The 21114-nt window shown below is 41.7% G+C and overlaps 1 protein-coding gene across 7 annotated transcripts in view; it reads right to left on the bottom strand.

Moving 5' to 3' along the window:
• Nucleotides 1-457: 457 nt before the first annotated feature.
• PRDM15 (PR/SET domain 15) overlaps nt 458-21114 on the bottom strand; it is a 33398-nt gene continuing 12741 nt past the window's right edge. For 3 of the 7 annotated variants that reach the window (XM_058018837.1, XM_058018838.1, XM_058018843.1), the window contains 19 exons: nt 19674-19772; nt 18652-18879; nt 17887-18022; nt 16682-16863; nt 15559-15653; nt 14731-14818; nt 13875-14042; nt 12618-12712; nt 10983-11114; nt 10480-10614; nt 7982-8145; nt 7455-7534; nt 6741-6860; nt 5924-6055; nt 5341-5424; nt 4979-5154; nt 3796-3876; nt 3249-3461; nt 458-2284 (listed from right to left, as the gene is read on the bottom strand). In XM_058018837.1, coding sequence (XP_057874820.1) covers nt 1802-2284; nt 3249-3461; nt 3796-3876; nt 4979-5154; nt 5341-5424; nt 5924-6055; nt 6741-6860; nt 7455-7534; nt 7982-8145; nt 10480-10614; nt 10983-11114; nt 12618-12712; nt 13875-14042; nt 14731-14818; nt 15559-15653; nt 16682-16863; nt 17887-18022; nt 18652-18879; nt 19674-19772 — 2891 coding nt within the window. In that variant the 3' untranslated portion in view covers nt 458-1801. The remainder of the gene's footprint in view (nt 2285-3248; nt 3462-3795; nt 3877-4978; nt 5155-5340; nt 5425-5923; nt 6056-6740; nt 6861-7454; nt 7535-7981; nt 8146-10479; nt 10615-10982; nt 11115-12617; nt 12713-13874; nt 14043-14730; nt 14819-15558; nt 15654-16681; nt 16864-17886; nt 18023-18651; nt 18880-19673; nt 19773-21114) is intronic. The other 4 variants (XM_058018840.1, XM_058018839.1, XM_058018841.1 and 1 more) reach the window with 4 other exon arrangements.

Genomic DNA, 21114 nt, shown 5'->3' with positions numbered 1-21114 from the left:
CTTTAAGAGTAAAGCAGTCCATGTTAATAGAGACTTTCAAAGCTGAAGTCGTTCCTACTCATATTTCTGCTAAAACATAGAATTTTTCATAAATACAATAAGCACAGACAGGATTTTTACAACCACCAACCCATCCTCACTGTCAGACACAGCAGCTGCTTTATCCTCAGGGAAAAATAAAACCCTTCAGCAGAGTTCTGTGGCTCAGTCTGCTGCCCCAAAGGACCTTGTTCCTCAGCCACAGCAGGGTTTGCCCTTTGGGATTTCAAGCAACAACATTTTATATATATATATATATATATATATGCATTTATATATATATATATATATATGCATTTATATATATATGCATTTATATATATATGCATTTTTATATATATATATGCATTTATATATATATATATATATATATATATGCATATATATATATATGCATATATATATATAGTTTATTCCTTTTTGCTACCAGCTCATTTTCCCTGTGGGAATAGCACTATCTTCTTGACATGCAAAAGTCCAGACTGCACATCCATGGATGGAGAATGCAGTGAAGGGGCTCTGACCCAGCCCAGGATTTGCATCCACAGCAGTGATGCAAACCTCACCCTTTATACACTGGGGCACACTGACTCCATGTGGCAGGACACAGAATATGCTTCAGACATTCCTTTTTCTTTTTCTTGCACCTTCACACAACCTTGTGTGTGGCTGTGAACTTTGGAAATAAATTTTGGGAACAGAAGGAACAGAATCCATATTTTTTTTCCGTAAAAAGCAGTGACATGGGGATGAAATAATTCATGAATTGTGTTGGTAACAGTGTTTTCCACACAAATACTCACCAGAAACACACAGTAAAATACAAAGGCTATATATATATATATATATGTATATATATATTAAAAGAATGCTTTCTCAAATGTTTATTACAGGATGAAATAAGTCTAATTGAAAAAAATTCACATCCTGAATTTCATCAAAGGGGATGGATTGCTTTTCAGGGCTATTAGCTAAATGCAAGATTGAAAGAGGAGGTTTTAAAAATTACATAAAACTGTATCACATTCTTCTTTCGGTTTGTAATTGGTTTGATTGAAACTTGACTAGAAGACCATAAAAATTTGCTTCAGGATTAGCTCTCTGGCTCAAGTAGCACTATCACTGCCTGATGGGTACAGGGTTTTTCCCATGACTAAAATGGAAATAATTTTCTTCCACACCACACTCATGGCCACCCCAAAACCCCAAATTCCACCTACTTTACTGATGTTGTTAGATACAAGACCTAAAGAAGATAAGAAACAAAGACAATTCCTGTTTTGCCCCTTTGTGTCTTCACATTTCAGTCTCTACCAGCTGACCACAAGGACATTCCACCCACTGTGAACAGATCTTCAGGTGCCATTTCCAGACTTGGAAAGAAGTGACATGGTATGGCTGAAAGGGTTTTTGTACATCACAAGTGCTGCAAAATTTAGGATTTCCCTGCTTTGGTTAAGGTGTGTGATGATGCACCTGCCAAATCTCAATCTTAGTGCACAACTGCAAGGGGGTGCTAAATTTGTGGTGAGATTTTTTTTTTTCCCCTTTCTGTTATTTTTTAAGACAGTGCAAGGTCTAGAGAACCTCAGACCGGGGTGCTGCAGGGTGATCTGCCAATTTCAGCTTAAATTTCATTGTATAAACAACGAAATTCAATTCCCATCTCTGTTTGGTATCCAGCAAACAATCCTAGTAGAAATTTTCCAAAGGTCAGTGTGTTTTTCTGTGTCTCTGAGTACTGTCCATGGCCAAGTATAAATTAGTAGCTGTACATCTGCTGCTGCTGCTGCTCTGTCTGGACGGGCTGCTGGCCCGGCTGCTGCGGCGCGGCCGGCGCCGGGGGCTGCAGCACATCAGTCTGAGGCACCGACCTCCAGCTCAGGGGGTGCTGTTCTGTCATCTGGGGGGTCCCCAGGGGGGCAATGGAGTTCACCAGGGTGGTCAGGTTTATGAAATGGGCCACGGACTGGGGGTTGGGAGCCTCGGGCTGCGGCGGGAGCTGGATGTCGCTCTGGCGGTTGTGCAGCACGGCCGAGCCGCTGACGGTGTCGAAGGTGACGGTGAGGATGGAGCTGTCCAGCTGCAGCTGCCTCTCGGGGGGACACAGGTGGCCCACGGCCACGGGCTGCAGGTTGGTGAACTGGGTGCCAGCTGCTGTGGTGATGGGGGTCACGGTGATGTTGGTGAGTCCCACCGAGCTGGAGGGCGCCGAGACGTTCGGGTCACTGAGCGTCACCACCACCTGAGGAGAAACACAGAGGTCAGTGAGGGTCACCACAACTTGAGGAGAAACAGAAAAATCACTGAGGGTCACCACTACCTAAGGAGAAACACAAAGATCACTGAGGGTCACCACAACCTGAGGAGAAACACAGAGGTCAGTGAGGGTCACCATCACCTGAGGAGAAACACAGAGGTCATTGAGGGTCACCACCAACTGAGGAGAAACACAAATGTCACTGAGAGTCACCACCACCTGAGGAAAAACACAAAGGTCACTGAGGGTCACCACAACCTGAGGAGAAACACAAAGGTCACCACCAACTGAGGAGAAACACAAACATCACTGAGGGTCACCGCCACCTGAGGAGAAACACAGAGGTCACTGAGGGTCACCACCACCACCTGAGGAGAAACACAAAGGTCACCACCACCTGAGGAGAAACACAAAGGTCACTGAGGGTCACCACCATCACCTGAGGAGAAACACAAAGGTCACCACCACCTGAAGAGAAACACAGAGGTGACCTCAGCCTCAGTGACCTCATCACCCAGATTCTGAGTGAGCACCAAATACCAGGGAAGTGCTGGTGGGCTCACATGGTGCCAGCAAGAGAAGCCACACACAGATGGGAAAGTAGGAAATTTGGAATGTACCAACTTCCAAGTGTATAAGTAAGATGGTGATGGGAGAGAGGGATATGGAACATTCAGAACAAACAGACAAATTAACTTTCACTCTTTTAATCCCAGCTTCAGCCAGTGATATCTTCAGCAAACAAACTGATGCCAACACAAGAGGGAATGAAACAAACATGAGGAGCTTATTCGTCCAATTTCTTGGGTTTTTAAACACATCTTTGTGTTCCCACAATTTATCCAATCAGCTCCAAATGTTCCAAGCACTCTGTTGTGATGTTTTTTTAATCAAAAGAAGTGTTATCCCTCTAAGCAATGGCACCCATCACCCTCCTGCTGCAGCTCACCTGTTGGATGCTCTGCACAGCTGAATTGGTTTCATCTCCAACATTCCCTGTGAATTCACCTTCCTTCTCTGTGTATTCACTGAAGGCAGGGTCCTCAGGCACTTGAGCTTCCTCCTCCTCACCTGACTTTTGTTTTCTTTTCTGGCCACTTTTAGGAGCTTTTACATGCTGCTTCCCTTCTGGTAGTTCACCCTGTTCCAAGGCCAATTCCGGCTGCAGGAACACATTTCCAAACAAAACATCAAGTCTTTTTGCTTAGTGAGGTTCCAAGTAAGAGACAATCACCTGAAGCTGGTTTACTGTCAGTTCTCAAGCAAAGAAACAAACTTTAGCAAAATCCTGACTCCAGGGATTGAGACCTCACCCTGTAATTATGGTCTGCCTGTTATACAACCAAGCAGATCAGCAGCTTGTGGCTGTTTGGACATGTTCCACTGGGGCTGACTCTCTAAAAAAGCACATTCCTCACCCATCAGCCCACACCCAGCTGTGTTCTGTACCCACAGAGTGCTGTCCCACCTCCCCCTGCAGCAGGCCTGGAGCTCACCTGAACAATCCCAATTGAAGAGGCATCAATGGTGGTTGTCTCTGGCAGTGGCTCTAAATCATCAATCCTCACTGAAAGAATCTGAACACAGAGAGGTGTCAGCTGCAGCACTGCAAAGCACAGTCAAACAGCACAGCATTTCCCTGAGAAACCCCATCACCAAGCAAAAGTGATGCAATCTTAGCACTTTACATGTAGTATTTAATACAGGGAGTTGAGTGTGGCTTTTTAAAATAACCTTTTGTCATATCACCTTTTCCCTCTTGCTGAAATCCAGCAAAATTTAAACACAGTAAAAGAACATGTCCATTTTCATATTCTAGACAGAACATAACCCTCTGGGACGTGATGAATTTCAACATGTTTGGAAAAAAAGAAATATTATGTTAGCATTTCAATTTATAAACCTATCAACTGTGTCCTATTTCATTATTTTCAGATGAATCTACACATCTCAGCTCATCAAAGAATGGAGACAAATTGTCCCCTGGATTTCAGATATGTGGCTGCATTTTAAATCCCCAAATCAATAAACAAAGCATTTTGTTGACTTCCTTCATAGTCATCATGATAAAACAGCAAAGCAATACTAATGAAAAATTGGTAGTTAAAAAAATTTTTAAAAAGCCTCAAAAGGAACAGACAAGCCTTAATCAAACCTAAACAGGAAATGCTGAGGAGAAACACAATATTTAGAACTCAGAAAAAACCCTGCTGGGGTCAGACAAAACATCCCTCTAATCCACATTCTCTCCAGTCAGCATTCATCTTTAATACTGAAAATAATTTTGCATCATCAGCAGATGCTGCCATCACCTCTCTATTCACCACTTCTTTCAGATCACTTCTGAATACACAGAACACAATGGGGAAAAAAGAATCCATTATACTCACTAATGGATGGAGACAAAACATGAAAAAACATACATTTAAGCTGGGGTAGAAAAAGAAAAGAGATTTAAATAATCAGAACTTCATTTTCAGGGACTGAGAATCAGATAGTGAAATGGCTCATTCAGTTAAGTCCATGTTTGACAGATACTACTTAAAATTGGGCCCAAAAGAACAGAAAAAAAAAAAAAAAAAGAGGCAAAGACAGTAATTCCTTTCAAGCCACCAAAGGCCATAAACATCAAAAAAAAAAAAGAATTTAAAAATTCCACAATCCAGCACTCAAACTCACCTCTGGGTGTTTACGCCTCATGTGTCGACTCATGGACGCCCTGGTGGAAACCTTTGTGCCACACAGCTGACAGCTCTGGGCTTCCACCTTGTCATGGGTGAGCTGGATGTGCTTCTGCAGCATGTAATCAGTGACATACTTCTTGTCACACACTGAACACGTCCACTGTTTTCCTACTGGTGGCAGAGGGAAGGAAGGAAACCCAATGGATGAGCACCAGATTGCCAACCCCTCAATGAGAGCAATAATTGATGTTTGGTAACAGGATGTGCAATGTTAGTTCCAAGACTGGCCAGTCTAAATCAAAATTAAGGAGCAAAATGAAGGTATTTTTGTTGGATACTGCTTTTTAGAGGGTTTACCTGTATGAATCAACTTGTGAGTCTCCATTGTGTTTCTCTCGCTGAATGTCTTGCCACAGAGCTCACACATGAAATCTTTGATTCCTGCATGAAAAGCACATTTGGCACCTGTGAAAGCAGCCTGAAGGAATCTGGGACAATTCTGAGTTTTTTATTAGTGACATTAAAAAAATAAAAATCACAGACAAAAAAAAAAAAAAAAGGCAGAAGCCTACCTTCACCAGCTATTTTTAGCTAAACCATTCCACTATATCCAGCAGAAAATAAATATCAGAGAAACTGATGTGGGAAGTAAAATTTTGTTTTGGGAAATCACAACTTGAGGACTAATTTAAACCCCCAACACTGTAGAGTTACCCTAGACCAAGAACCTTTAAAAAAGGCAGAACTTGATACCAACTAATCTGCATTTATTTGTAGAAGGGGTCCTGGTTGAGGACAGGACAAAACCTCACTTTTCAAAGAGCAGAACATGCACATTTTATCTGGGTTTGTCATACTGTTTGACTACTCTAGGTAAGAATTCTGTTGGGAAAGATTTAACTGATTCAGTGCAACTTTTGTCCATCTCTGGAGCCCTCACCTGTGTGTCTCTTGTAATGCTTCAGCATGTTGACTTTCTGTGCAAATTTTCTGTGACATTCCTTGCACTCGTACTCCTTAATCCCCTTGTGCAGCTTCATGTGGTGACGAAGGGCATGTTTTGTCTTCATTCCTGTCAGGCAGAAGGCACAGGACACTTAGTCCATCACTCCCACCTTCAGGGGAGAAATCAGGCTCATGGTGTTAACCAACAGCTCTATTTTATATTTGCTGCAAGTCCACAGTTGCATATTTTTAATTGTTAATGTAGCAGTGCACTTCATCATTATTATTTTAATTCCAGGAAAAAAGCTCTGGAAAACATCTGAGTAATCACTGATAGAGAAACAGTAGGGACAAGCAAAGATAAAAAACATCCTTAGAGGTGTCAGACTTACTACTGTCTTTTACTAAAATACCAGCTCAGATTTGTTCAAGTTGTAACATGAGAAATTAAAAAGTCAAAGTGACTTTGACTCTTAAGGCTCTTACAGAGAAAAATTATTTTTTAAGCCTGTAAAAAGCCTATAATGAAAAGATCAACTTACATTTCCTTTTGTGCTGCAAATCAGGCATTCCTCAACTTGACAGAAACAAATGCTACTAAAATCAGTGTTGTGTTATAGCCCATGAAACCAAACTGTACAAAATTAGGGCAGCTTGTGTAACAACAATTCTCCTGATTAATACATTTTCTACCTCTGAAAAATGCAGGATTTACAGCCCTGGCATTACTCTCAGCATGGCAGTTGTTTTAATTCAGATATTCACCTGCTACTCAGTATCACAATGAATGGAAAACAAGGCAGCAGACATACCTTTGCCACACTCTGCACACAAGTATTCTCGGATATTATCATGGACTCGCATATGTTCTTTTAACATGTCTTTTCTAGCAAATGATTTGCCACATTGCTCACAAGCATGACTTTTTACACCTTGAAAATAAATTTAAAAGACAACATAAACAAAAAAAAATGTTAATGAGTAATGTGCATCTCCTAAAAACTAATTAAAGTGGTGAATTAGAGGGCAACAGTCCACCTATGCTGACAAGCACACCTTTCATGGATATTGTGGCCCAAATTAAATTAGAAGACTTTGAAGAGAGAGAAAAGCTGGCTTTTTGTGTGAGAAAAAACAGATAAAGCCTGAGGTAGGAGAAGACTGAATAGCATGAAATAGTAATGAGCTGTTAAAAATGATTTTGCAATAGCAGGTTTCAGCCTGTGTAATGGTGAGAAGGTGGCATGGAGAAGAATTTGGGGAAGAAGAGAATACAGAATTAGGTGAATCCTGCAAACACATTAACTAGGAATTTGGATTGTGTGTCCAGATTAAATCTCTTCATTAATATTCCCTGCTTTAGAAAACTGGTTTACTCTAAAATAATAAATCTTATATTTGTCTTGTTGTAACATAGAGTGAAAATTCTCTAGCAAAAAAAAAAAAAAAAAAAAAAGAAAAAGGCAGGCACTGGCAACAGAAATTTCTCTTTGGTATTGATAATTATAAAGAAACAACATTTTTACCTGTATGTATTAGCTTATGTCTTTCCAGATTTCCTATACTGTTAAAAATCCTGCCACAGATTTCACATGGATGGATGTATCTGAAACCAAAGAGACCAAAAACTGTGATTCTACTCTCCAGGCAGAGGTGATTCTCAGGCATCTCTGTCACTAAGTGTATTTCAATTTGCTAATATTAATTACTCCAAAAGTTCCTTGAAGCACAAGTTTTTCTACATGAGCCTTAAGAAACCCCCAAGCTGACTGCAAGCTTGGAGCAGTCTGGCATTGCTATACACACAATTTTTTTCCAAAACCATTTATTAAAATCACTGATTTACACTTTGCAAAGCCCAAACTGGGAGGCTGCTGACTCATCAACCCTTGTGAAGCCAACCACCAGCCACACACATTTCAAGCTCATAATAAAACATTTTAACCCCAATTTCACAGTTATTTTAGCCCAGCCAAATTCCCAAAGAGCACCCCAGGTGGCAGAACCATTAGAACTGCAAGCAGGCAGCTCTCCTCAGTGGAACAAGCCTTACTTTTGCACGTTGGGGTCGGGCAGGTTCTCCCTGTGGATGACCATGTGCGCGTGGTACGTGGCCTTGAGGGCGAAGCGCCGGTTGCAGATGCTGCAGCCATAACCCTTCTCCTTGTGCACGTCCATGATGTGCTTCAGGTACTCCTTCCCTCTGCCAAAGGTCAGCTGGGGAATGAACCCATAGTGAATGCAAGGGGAAAAAAAAGTCCTTGGGCACAAGCAAGTAACATTGAGCAGACATAAATATCCTGTGTCGCACTAAAATCTTGTGTGCCAGTGGATGAAAAACCTGTGGCAGCTGGGTTTAGGCCTCAAATTCTTTGGGTATTACAAGCATGCTGCTACAGGACATCAATTCACTCAATTTCTCTGGATGGAGATGGTGTCTCCACTTCTGCACAATAATAGGACCTTGAGTTGTTTGTGCACTGAGGAACAGCCAGGTTTAACCTCCACCAGCTCACCTTGACTACAGTGAGCAGTTTTGGTCACCACAGTACAGGGATGATATTAAACTACTGGAGAATGCCCAGAGAGCTACAGAGATGGTGAAGGGTCTGCAGGGGAAGCTTTGGGAGAGCCACTGAGGGCACTTGGTCTGTTCAGCCTGAAGAAGAGACTGAGGGGAGACTTCACTGCAGTCACAACTTTTTGTGAGGGGGAGGCACTGATCTGTGCTCTGTGGTGACACTGACAGAACTTGGGGAAATGGCCTGAACTTGTGTCAGGGCAGGTTTAGGTTGGGTATTAGGCAAAGGTTTCTCCCTCAGAAGATAGTTGGGCACTGAGCAGGCTCCCCAGGTTCTGGTCACTGCAGCGAGACAGAGCTCAGGAGTGTTTGGACAATGCTCTCAGGCACATGTGGGATTGCAGGGGCTGCACAGAGCCAGGAGCTGCACTCAGTGAGCCCTGAGGGTCCCTTCCAGCTCAGATTATTCTGTGATTCTGCACAGTGAGGACACCACAGATGGAGGAAGTGCCTGCTGGGCTCTGGGGGCATGGTGAGCTCCTGCACCAGCAGCTTTGGCAGCAGCTCCTGAAGGGCTAGAATCTCCAGGCACTGCAGGGCAGTGACCCTGGCTCAGCTCCTGGAGCTACAACAGACAGGTGCTGCACTACTGAGCTCCAGATGTGCACATCCAGATGTGCTCCAGCATGCCAGGGTGAAGTGCCATACTGACATGGTCTTTTGCTGCAATTCTGGAACTAGTCAGGGCATTTCTAACAGCACTGCACAGCTTGCTGAAGATGTACTTTGACACCAAGTAAACCAGATGTTTTAAGAGCTTAGAAAAGAGATTTCTCCAAGAGTTATCTGTATTTGTTCTCCCTTTGGCTGTTCAGTGTCCCCATCTCCTCACATCAAATCCCATTTCCCACAGCTGTGCCCTTACACAACTATTTACTTCACAAACACCTGCAAAAGCACTGAAAAAACCCCAACTTCCCAAAAGATCTTTCTGATTTGAATGGCCCAACTGCCCTCACTTTTTATATAGTTTATGTACCCAAGCACACAATTTTATATAGTTTATGTACCCATGAAGTGTCAGGCAAGAAAATCAGCACAGTGAAAGCAAGAACATGATGAACTGCTGTGACACCACAACTCCACACGTTTACTGACACAAAGTTAAAATCAGTTTGCACTGAAAACCATCTCCCAGAGAAGAAAATTGAAATATTATTATCTCCAGGTCTTAAAATGAAGATAAATTAAGAACTTTCACCACATTAAGTGTGGGCTGTGAAGTAAGACTGATTTCCAGTAGCTGAACAACCAAAAATTCCCTGTCCCTGAGTCAGTTTTGCTGTTGTCACTGAGTGGTTTTGTACTCCAGCTGCCCCAGCACAGTGTGCTCACCCAGGGAGGGCACAGAGTCCTTAAGGACCCATTATTATTTCTTTAGAAAATGGCAAAAGCCACACAGTGAGAGGTTTAAAAAGTCTTCCCCTCTCAGCTGACAACTGAGTGAATTACATTCCAGCAGCACTTCCAACACCATCCTGTTTGCAATGGAGCAGGGTGAAAATAAGCAGTCACTCTGAATATAAGCAGCAATCTCACTCCTCCACACTGGATATCCATTAAAGAACCTTCTGATCTCATAAAAATTAATCAATTTGTGGGCTCTATCAATCAGAAATGCTGCCACCATTTAAAGTTGCACATAATTAAAAGGCAGTCTGAGATGTGAGTGTTCCTTTATTGATCCTTCCTCCAGTTTTGCTTGTTTTCTTTCTCACAGGAAAAAGTGAATGCGTCTGTCTTTCCTTTTTTTAGTGTTTATCATCCCCCTTGCTGGACAGTACCTCAATTCTTATGGAATAGCCTCAGTTCACAGATCAGAGGTAACAGCACTGCAGAAGACAGCAGACCTGAGAACTTGCCTTCTCTTTGAGAGCTCTTAATGTTATTTAAAATTCTGAATTATTTATAAATTCCCCCACTCCCTCCCCCATCCCAAAACAAGTTAATTTGAAAGTATTTAAAGCTACCTGGCACCTTTTGCAGCTATACTTGTGAGGCTCTAAATCTGCACTTTCATCAGAGTTGTCATCATTTTCCTCTGATGAGATTCCAATTTTACCAATGAACTCCTCCCTCTGGTGATCATCCATTAGGGCTATGTCCTGTGTAAAATAAAGGGAAAGAATATTTTGTTTTTAATCTATTAAACTTCTTCAAAAAGTAAGGCCTGGTCACCTTTTGCTTCCATGCAAGCTGCTTTGCATTAACTGCTGTAATATTATTTATTTAAAATATCCTCTTGTTTCATTCAATCTAGAGTTTCTCTGTCCATATAAGGAATAACTTATTCAAACAACTAATATTATTTTTTCTACATATAAAAGGAATTTTCATGTAAAGAGACTCAACTGGTACAGTATTACATCAATAAAAGCATCTTTATCAGCACCACCGGAGTGATATAATTCCCTTTCAATTTAATTCCTTACAAATCAGTGTTGGCAAAACAATCTGATTATTAACACAATACCTTAAAATGGACATGAATATGATCTCTCAGCACATCCACCCTGAAAAATTTCCGTCCACAGATCTCACAGGTGTATTTCTTGTCTCCATGTGTTAGAAGGTGTTTGTTCATGTTGCTCCTACATGAAAATACCTAAAAGGAAAAGAGAAGGAAGAAAGGATTTTTGGATCATGTCCAGCAGGGCTACAGTTCTCTGAAACCTGTCCAGTGACAGAACACATTTACTGTCACATTTACTGTCTTTTTTTATTCCTTCTGGCCAGAAACATGCAGGAGCTCCTGTTAGCAGTCTGCCTCAGAACTGCTGGCATGGCAAAAGCCAGGGGCAGAGTTCCAAGGAACTGACTGAAACAAGCCATTTGTCATTTGAAACTAGTCCCCAATGGGAGGGGTTTAGAGGGAGGGATCCCCCAAATTCCCAGGAAAAACGGCGAGTTTGGGGCAGTTTTTCCTCAATTCCCATGAAAAACGGGCAGTTTTCCCCTCAAATTACCAGGAAAAGCAGTTGGTTTGGGTTTTTTTTTACCCCTTGTTTCCTGGAAAAAACAAGGTTCTCCTATTCCCAGGAAAAACAGGAGTGGACTTCCAAAAAAAAAGCTGCAGCAGAATTACACAGAGTAGAATTTGAAATATTTAGACAGCATCTTTGAATCACCAATGTTCCGTCTATCTCTAAAAAGATATAGTCACAAAATCTACCTTGACTGGTATGAAACATATCCAAAGCATCAAAATCAGAGGTCTGCAGATCAGCTGAAGAGTTCTTGAGTGCCTTTTGCACTATGAATCATTAAATATTTATAAAATCACAAGTTAACCCACACTCCTTGTGACAACAGTGACTTATGATCATGAGTGTTGAACATTCAAATGCAACCATGCCATGACTACACCATGAATTCACTTTTATTCCCCATGGAAAAGGATTCCCAGTGTCAACTCCAGCTGTTTATAACCAGTCAGAAAAACTTCATTTTAAATGACATAAGCCATGAGATTTCACTGACACACACAGTGGCCATGTGACACTCTCCATTGTGTTGTGTCCTGAAGAAGTTCAGGTCTGCTCTCATCTCTGTCTTAACAGCTCCCACCATCCATGGCCACAGTGGGCTTGGATAAATAATGGAGCTACAGGTGTTTGAAGAGGAATTTCCTCACTAGACTCCACACCCTCCATGGGCAGCTCTTCCAGAGCTCTGCCACCCTCAGTGTGAGGAATTTCTTCCCCATGCTGAGGTGGAATTTGTTGTGTTTTATTTTATGGCCTCTGCTCCTCGTGCCATTGCTGAGTGTGGTATTCACATTCTCTGAACAGAGAGACACAATTCTCCCTCCCAGGATTTTGCCTAGAGAAACACAGAGAAAACAGAGATAAGAATTCTTTTCTCTTCTTCTTTCTGTGCTTCTTCAGGCAAAATCCTGGGAGGGAAAATTATGTCTCTCTCTGTTCAGAGAATGTGAATGCCACAGCTGAGCACCACGGAAAAGAGTCGGGCACCATCCTCTGACACCCCTTGGAGAGATTTAAATGTAATGGATGGATCCCCTCAGTTTTCTCCTGTCTGGACTGAACTGCAGCACCCTGGAGCCACAATGCAGAGCCTCTCATGGCACACTGGCACCAGCTCCTACCTTCCCACACACAGGGCAGCCTGAGGGCTCCTTCTTGTAGCGAACCATGCTCTCCGTGCTGTGCTCAAAGTCTTCTCTCTTCACACGCCTCACCCCTTCACACAGCAGTCCCCATCAAAAAAAAACACAAAACAAGAAATAAACCATGGCTTTCCACTCCAGCCTGCAGGCCTGCTCACAAGGAGACTGGGAAGGAGAGTGAAACAATGGGAAGGGCCTCAACGCAGGGTTGAATTGGTAACAAAAGGGTGATTTCTAAATTAAAATGTGTTTTAAGAATATAGAAGCAGTCTGCCAAAGTGATGTGTTATGGCTTGTTGGTTATCAAAGCAACTGTAAAGTGACTGAAAACACTTTTGGCTAAAAGATTTTTGTCAACACCAGGAAACAGGCAGATTTGGTAGGCCTTGGCACTTCAATGTGGTATCTGGCCCAGAAATTCACCCTCACTAAGAAAGAGAGAAAAGAAGTCTCTAAGGAGAGATGCAACCATCCAGCATCAGCTGTAATGCTCAGAGAGGATTTCAGACCTCTTTCTGTGCTGCTTTCAGGAGGGCAGAGGGCTCCTGCTCTTCTGTGACAGCTGAAAATGAGACACTGCCAGTGTCATGCAGCCCCTTGTCCTCTGGTTCAGGACACAAAATAAATAATCTCGCTTCCTTTTTTTTTTTTTTTTCTATCACTTTTAGTTTTATCATCTAAGGCACTAACCACATTCTAATACAAGTTGAGCAATGTACCAACTGTTTCCAGTCTTTAAGTACCTGTAATAACCTCAGGTGCTTGAGACTTTGAACAGCAAACTCTCATAACCTCATTTTCACATATTCTCAAGTGTTTCAAGATAACATGCTGACACTGTATTTATGTAGTAGTCACTCTCAGCAAGAGAGTGGCAAGTTAACTCTCTGCCTTCAGATTTTCAAGTTACCACACACATTTTAAAAAAGGAAGAATAGGATGCAAAGAAAGAAAAATACATAATTAAAATACAAAATTAAAATACATAATTAGCTAATCTAAACTGCTGCATAATAAGCCATGCAGCTTCCACATGACTGTTAACACCTCTCGACCCACTACTGTTATTTTTCATAAATGTCATATTTTTCTGAAACTTGAAACTCTTGATCAGGTAACTGATTAATAAAAAGACAGCCACCATTCAAGATATAATGCCCACTATGATTTCCTTAACCTGCCCACTTTCACTGCTGGTTCAGGAGGAATAATTAGGTTGATCTGCAGTAAATTTACCTTCCAAGTGCCGCCTCTGATGGTCCAGCATGACATCCTTCCTGTAGAACATCTTATTGCAGATCTCACATGCAAACTTCTTATCCCCATGTTTTTTCTTGTGTTTTGAAAGGTTGCTGTTTGTAGAGAAGAATCTGAAACACATCTCACACTGGAATGTCTTGTCATCTGTAAGCAAGAGAAAGCATGCAGCTCTTTAGAGCTGAAAAGAGGTTTTGTATGTTTGTGAGACAGGTGGTTCCTCTGTTGGATCTGGGTTTTAAACATGGAATCCATCACTCTGCTCTAAGGGCAATTACCTGTGTGATTCTGGACTGAATATTGTTGTGAGGCCATAAAAGTAACCAGAATGGCATTTTTTGAGCATAAGATCACAGCAGAAATAATATGAGTAACCACAAGGGATGGCTATGGGAGAAAAGCACAGGTTGGAGTGATACTAAGAAAAAAACATTTAGAGACTACTGCAGAAAGCTGAGGAGAACTGCAATCCCAAAAAACTACATATGACCACTAATACTGGTCCTCTCTCCAGTTCCTCTGTTTCAGAGGAGGGAGGTAGAACTTAGTTTTAGGGAAAAAAGTTAAACAGAGATTACCTGTGAACAAAGGAAACACCAGTGAGGATATTACACAAGTGAGCAGAAGATACTAAAAAATCCCAATTCCTAAGTGGTTGTGTTGCTCTACAGATCATTGGTTTTTACACTTTTCTTATCAAAACCAGGTTGCTTGCTGTGATGATGACAAAAACCTAAATCCCTACTCCCTTTCTGTAGTTTCTCTGCTGAGATGGATTTGGGGACATCTTCCCAGAATGGAGCAGAGATGCCAGAGGAAGAGTTTCCATTCTCACCTGTCCTGCAGTTGTGGAATTCCAGTGCACTCTCTATCCGAAAGGCCTTTTCACATGTGGTGCACTTGTATCTGTACTCACTGTCCACCTGAGGACAAACAGGAACAGCCAAGTCACATCTGACAGAAAATTCTAAACCTCAAATACTTCTTTTGTTTTCTGTTCTTTCCAATTTTTAATCCTTCAAGAGGGCATTTATCTACACAGTGGTGCAAAATTCTGATGCTGTATTATCCTGCCATGCTCCTACATCTGAGCTATAAAAACCCCAGAAACTCTGCTCCTGTGTGGATGTGGAACATCTGGTCCAACACAGACACAGAAGGTTTGAGAAGCAAGATGTGATCTGACTCATCTTCCAGAAGAGGTGGCAGCAATCTGAGAGTTAAGGACCCTGGTGCCAAGCAACAATGGAAATTGTCACTAATAAGGTGCCACTAAAGGTGTGTTTGATATTTCTATGGCAGCAGCATCAAAGGGCAGAGTTCACACATTAAAGGACTGATAAGTGGGGAGAAATCAAACAGAACAAGCAAACAAGAATGGAACAATCCTATTTAGCAGCATAACTCAAGTCAGATCTCACCTCTGTATCATGCAGGTCCAGCTAACTCCAGCTTGTCTTGCTGGAATTGATGCCTGAAAGCAATTTTCTATAGGAAAAGGGTTTGCACATGCTCAAAAGCACTTTTCAAATCCATCAATTATTCTAAAATAAGATGTTAACACTCCCTCTCTGTCCTTTTTCGCTCCCATGGGATACCTGCTCACACCTGGAATCTCACTGTGCCTTTGCACATAAACCCTGCAAGAGCCCCTTGCACTCACTTCATTCCTGCTGTGCTTGTAGGAAACGTGCTGCTTCAAGCTCTCCTTCCTGCTGAACAGCTTGGCACATTCCTCACATTTAAACAGTTTGTCACCTGAGGGAATCAATCAAGATGAAAGGGAAGTAGTCAGTGATTGATAATAACCAACTCCAGGCAAGGCAGGGGAAAACAAAGCACAAGCAACTGCAAACACACAGGCTGGTGGTGAAAAATTTAGTATTTCAGCAGATCTAACCAGTGGATTTTAACCATTTCCAACAATTTTGGTTTAGCTCCCCCACCCTTTTTCAGTGATGATTTTTCATGGAATCCTTAGAATAGGACACAGACTCCTAGAACTGCAGATCACAGGTGGAAAAACACCTGACATTTACACAGTTATGTTACCCATGTGCCTGTGAAGATGGGGGTGACATCTGTGTATCAATTTAAAGGGAATAAAAGCTTTGGAAAAAACATCACATCCTTGCCCTCATTTAAAAGATGTACCTAGTTCAAATTTTAAATAATTTCAACTTCAATTCTGCATTATCTATTGCAGTACATAACAAAGATAGCATAGATAAGATAGATAGATAGATAGATAGATAGATAGATAGATAGATAGATAGATAGATAGATAGATAGATAGATAGATAGATAGATATCTTCCATATCTCAGCATGGTCTGAAAAATTTTTGGTCTGAAAAATTAAGAGTTTCCTTCACCCATGTGAAGGTGAGGGTGATATTTATGTATCAATTTAAAAGCAATAAAAGCTTTGGAAAAAACATCACATCCTTGCTCTCATTTAGAAGATGTAACTAATTCAAATTTTAAATACTTTAAATACTTCCAACTTCAATTTGGCATTATCTGTTGCAATAGATAGATAGATAGATAGATTGATAGATAGATATCTTCTATATCTCAGAATAGATATCTTCTCATGCTTTGGTCTCAAAAACTAAGTTTCCTAGAGAGACTTAAAAGAAAGAAAAAAGCAAAACCAGCTCTTATAAATACATATCCCAGTCCCTAAAACGAGCCCTGCTGTTTAACTCGAAGGTGGAACCAAGACATAAAATCAATGAAAATCAAGACATAAAATCAATTCCAGCCAAGGGAAAAGCCAACCCACCATGAGAACGGATGTGCCTGCTGAGGTTGCTGCTGTTCTGGAAGATCTTACTGCAGATGCTGCACTGATAGACCCTCTTGTGCTCCCCCAGCTGCTTTATCAGCTTCCGCCGAATCCCGTGTCTACTGGAGAGAATGAAACTTCTTTTGAGGGACATGGTGTTTTGGTGATGAGCAAACCTACTGGATTAGAGAGAAAGGCAGGGACTGAAAGCTAGCCCACAGGTTGTAACAGAGCTAGTAAAAACTAGAGGAGTGTTCAACTCAGCTCCTGGCAGGAGCGAGGGGGCCTGGATGGAGCTTGCCCAGCTCCAAGGTGCTCCCCTGGCCACCCCCTGGATGCTGCAGGTGTCACTCATTCCAAATTTTCTTCACCCAGAAACAACAAGGCAAAAAGCAGCAGCAGAGATTCTCTTTGCAGGCCCCTCAGAGGGACAGAAAGGGTCTGTTCTGCTCTGAAAACATCAGCTCTAGCTCAGCTTGGGAAGCTTGGCAGCCCCCACATCTAAGCTGTGTTTGGGCAGAGGGCAGCAGGGTGCCAAGCAGCACTGTGCCATTTCCCAGCACAACCACCTGCTGAAATGACTTTTTGATGGCTCTGTGTCTGCTAAGGACTTCAATATATACCATTACTAGCTAATTCATAAAAATGGAGTGCTCTATTATACAAATAAAAAAAAAATTCAAAAGGCCAATTTTACCAAGACAAAAAGACATCAAAGAATCTGAATTAATCATGTGATACTTAAGAGTCTCCCTGAGGTTCTGTTATACTGAAGTTTTCCCCTCCTACTGCTCCAAATCTGAAGTATCAAAATCAACATGAAGTCATTCATGAGCTAAGATGACAAGCAAGACTGAATAATAATAAAAATTAGTAACATATTCTGAAAGAAAAAAACCTCTTTGCCTGTCTTATCACTAACATTCAATGGGAGTAAATTTCACCTTGCAGCTGCAGGAGGCTTTTGGAAACACAGAATAAAAGCAGTAACATGATGAAAAAAGAAATTTTCATTTATGTTATGTTCCAAAATCCTACCAGTGTACAAGTGGCACTCAAAATCACCCCTTGAAGCAGCAGCATCACACAATTTTATGCTGATAAAAAAGAGCATCTGTGTGGCCAGAAGTTGAGCAGAACTGTTGCATGCTACATCATCTTAGATACAAGTAGGAGGAAATTGTGCATCCCAGAACACTTACTTTGTCACTGAGCTGATGCTGTTTGTGGTGCTGGGCATCTTTCCTAAAACCAGGTCCATGATGCTCTCTTCTGGAGCTGGGGGCAGGGCCACCTCCTCTGGAGGCACCTCAGGGACAGCGTCAGCCACACGTTCCACTGCACACACACCAAAGAAATAAACACAGCAGTAATGTGCACAGCTGGAAACAAAACCTCAAATGCAGGATTTGTAATAAGAGGTGGCAGTGGACAAATCAATTGTCCATAAGGAAAGAATTCAAAGAATCACAGAACAGTGTGGGTTGGAAGGGATTGTTAAAAATCAAATCCAACCCCATGCCACAGGCAGGGACATCTCACCTTTTTCTAACTTCTTACCTTTCCAAGCTATTACTGCAGGGTCAGTTGACCAATCCTCATGAAGTTTCCTATTAGAACATCCCTTCAAGGAGGGTAAAGCCCTTTCTAAACTAAACTTGAGATAGAGAAATTTGTCCTCTTGAGAGGAAGGAAGGATGCTTCCTCTCCTGCTCCTTCTTGCAGTTCTCACAGCCTGTGTTTCCCTGGGGCTCTCTACAAACATCACAGAAGAATGCAGGTGACTCTGTAGGTGCTGCCTTCAAGGCCCTCAGAAATAACTAACAAAACTTGTAAATTGGCAGCTTCAGTGATCCAACTAAAAACCTCCATCTTGTCTCTGCTGCTTTTCAGGCCTTTCTGCAAAGGCACCATCACAGATGCATAAGCAGATATATTGCTTAGCATTTTCCAGATTTCTGTCTTACCTGCAGGATCTTTCTCTTCGTCAATGACAAGAGGTGTTTCTACTTTTGCTGTTTTGGCTTTTCTCCCCCTCCTGGCCTTTCTCCTCGAGTCTGTGCTGGCACTGGCTGTATCACTTGCCACTGGTTGATCTGCTGGCACAGCCTCTGCTGCTTTCTCTGCTTTCTCAGCATCATTTTGGCTGCTTGGGGAGGCACCTTTGGCTTGTTCCAGGTGACTCAGCAAGTGCTCTGGGTGGATAAGGAAGAATAGGAGAGTAAGGAGAAAATTATCCTTAAAATATTCAAATGGAACTAGCTGAAGCCCATCTATCAGGTCCATTTCACTTTGCAGTGACTTCAAATTATTTCAAAAGCAGCCACAATACCTTCAAAAATCAAAGCCTACAGTTTATTCAACAGTCACAAGAACTGAATTTTTAAGATCGGTTGATATCACAGCAAAAAGTTCGTGTTTCTAATAATGAGTACATTTTTCCAAATGTCCAAGTTATTTACTGACTGAAGTCCCCTTTTCAAAAAAGATTCATCAAATGGCCAAAGCTTCTAAATAATTTTAAGTTCTTCTGAAAAACTGCATAAAATAGCTGCAAAATATGTACTTCATTACCCTTACTAAATCTGTGCCCTAAATACCAGATGGACAATATCACAAAGTATAACCTGGCATCACTGACCTTACACTGCTCATGCAGCTCCCTATCCTTGATCTTCCTCACAGTCACATCATCTTCTAGATCACAATTTTATTTCTTCTAGGTTTTTTTATTATATATTTTTTTTATTTTCTTCTAATTTTATTTCTTCTAGATTCAACATTACAGCTGTTTGTCCAGAGACAGGACACTGCTATGGTCAAAATATCCTTGTTCTACCTTCCCTACTACTGCTTTTCTTAAAGGAGCACAAAATTTAAAATTTTTCTCTTCCTGCACCATGGGTGGTGCATGGCTTCACAGCCATGGGAGAGCAGAACTCTGCTGAGGATTCTCAGTGCTCTCCCATGAATTTCTAGCACTTCCTACCTGTCAGCAGCTGGGGCTCTTGGAAAGCAGATGAACACACTTTACACGTCCACTGGTTGGGCTTTGCTTCTGCTGTTCCACTGCCTTCTGGAGTGTTCACTAAATCACAACAAGAAATACTGAAATACTCTGAAAATGGGGAGGTGGTAAAGCCCTGTAGCTTTGTTTATCTTGCAGTAACTCCCCGAGTATCACAAGATACAATTTAAGCAGTAAGAGACCCCTGGGGGCAGCTGGGACTATTTCAGGATTCTCCAAACATGAGGAGTTGAACTATTGGAAGATATAAATGATGCCAGGAGAGAATATCTGTGCCCTTGTAAAATCCTGAGGGCTTCTTTATCACTTTCTAAAGAACTGAGTTCATAAAAGGCATGGCATAAAGCAATTTTTAGCACCTTTAAAACCAGAGTTACCAGTCTTCTTATGGATTAGCTGAGGACAGAAGCAGGACAAACCTCTGTGAAGGGCATTGCAGAGTAAGAACATTTGGATTAGTGGAAGTAAGGGTGAGGACAATGAAAACCTGGGTTTCAGCAGTTTCATTAATTACATGTGCTATGAAATCATCACACTAATACTTTAATTAACACATCAACTCAGGAAAGGTGAAGAAATTGGGGCAAAAATGAAACTGGAATAAAAAAAATGAAACAGGAAGAGTAACTCTGTTCACAGTCCTTTGTATTTCAGTCCTTAGATGATAAATTTGTCAAGAGGATCTGATAAATCTGGACTGATTCAGAGATTTTTTTGGCACACAAAAAGCTGAGTAACACTCCTTCTGCAGAGGATGACACTGAAGTCAGGGTAAGTGAATGGCAGCACAGGGAATTCCAATTGTGCCTCAGTTTGTGCCACAGATCTTCTAGATGGTCATTACATGGCAGCTCATCTCTCTCTGCCTGAGGACCCCGTCTGTAAAGGGACAGTAAAGTCGTTCCTTCTTTTCAGTGTTGGCTCTCAAAATAAAGGATTCTCTGAGGCAGAGGCTGTTTCCTGCTACAGGAGATCATTCAACACTCTGCACTACAGAGGTGTGATCTCATCCATGCTGCAATAAATAAATTAATAAGAAATTGGCAATACAGCAAAAAAAAAAATATCTCTCTTCACAGGCTACATAAAGAACTTCTTGAGGGCTCAGTCCAGGAGGACAAAAGCAGCAAACCAAGATTCTGTGTAATTTAATTGTGCCTGATTCTGCACTTCCCTTGCTCCTAGCTGCTCCTGGTACTGGTTTGTCAGGAAAATTCAGGTCTTTCTTAAATTCCCACTTCCTCAGGCTTCCAGGGCAGCTGCAGGGCAACCTGGCTGACTTGGAACCACACATCTGACAGCTGGCAACTGCTTGAGGTATATGACTTGAGGCAAACAAAATCAAAAGAAGAAAATTTTGTTTCGGAAGCACCAAATCAGTGGGAACACCTCAGGGTTCCCA

This window comes from Melospiza georgiana, chromosome 2 (assembly GCF_028018845.1).
Source record: "Melospiza georgiana isolate bMelGeo1 chromosome 2, bMelGeo1.pri, whole genome shotgun sequence".
Lineage (NCBI taxonomy): Eukaryota > Metazoa > Chordata > Aves > Passeriformes > Passerellidae > Melospiza > Melospiza georgiana.
The sequence above is the reverse complement of the archived record's forward strand: the minus strand, read 5'-3'. Positions and strand labels throughout refer to the sequence as shown.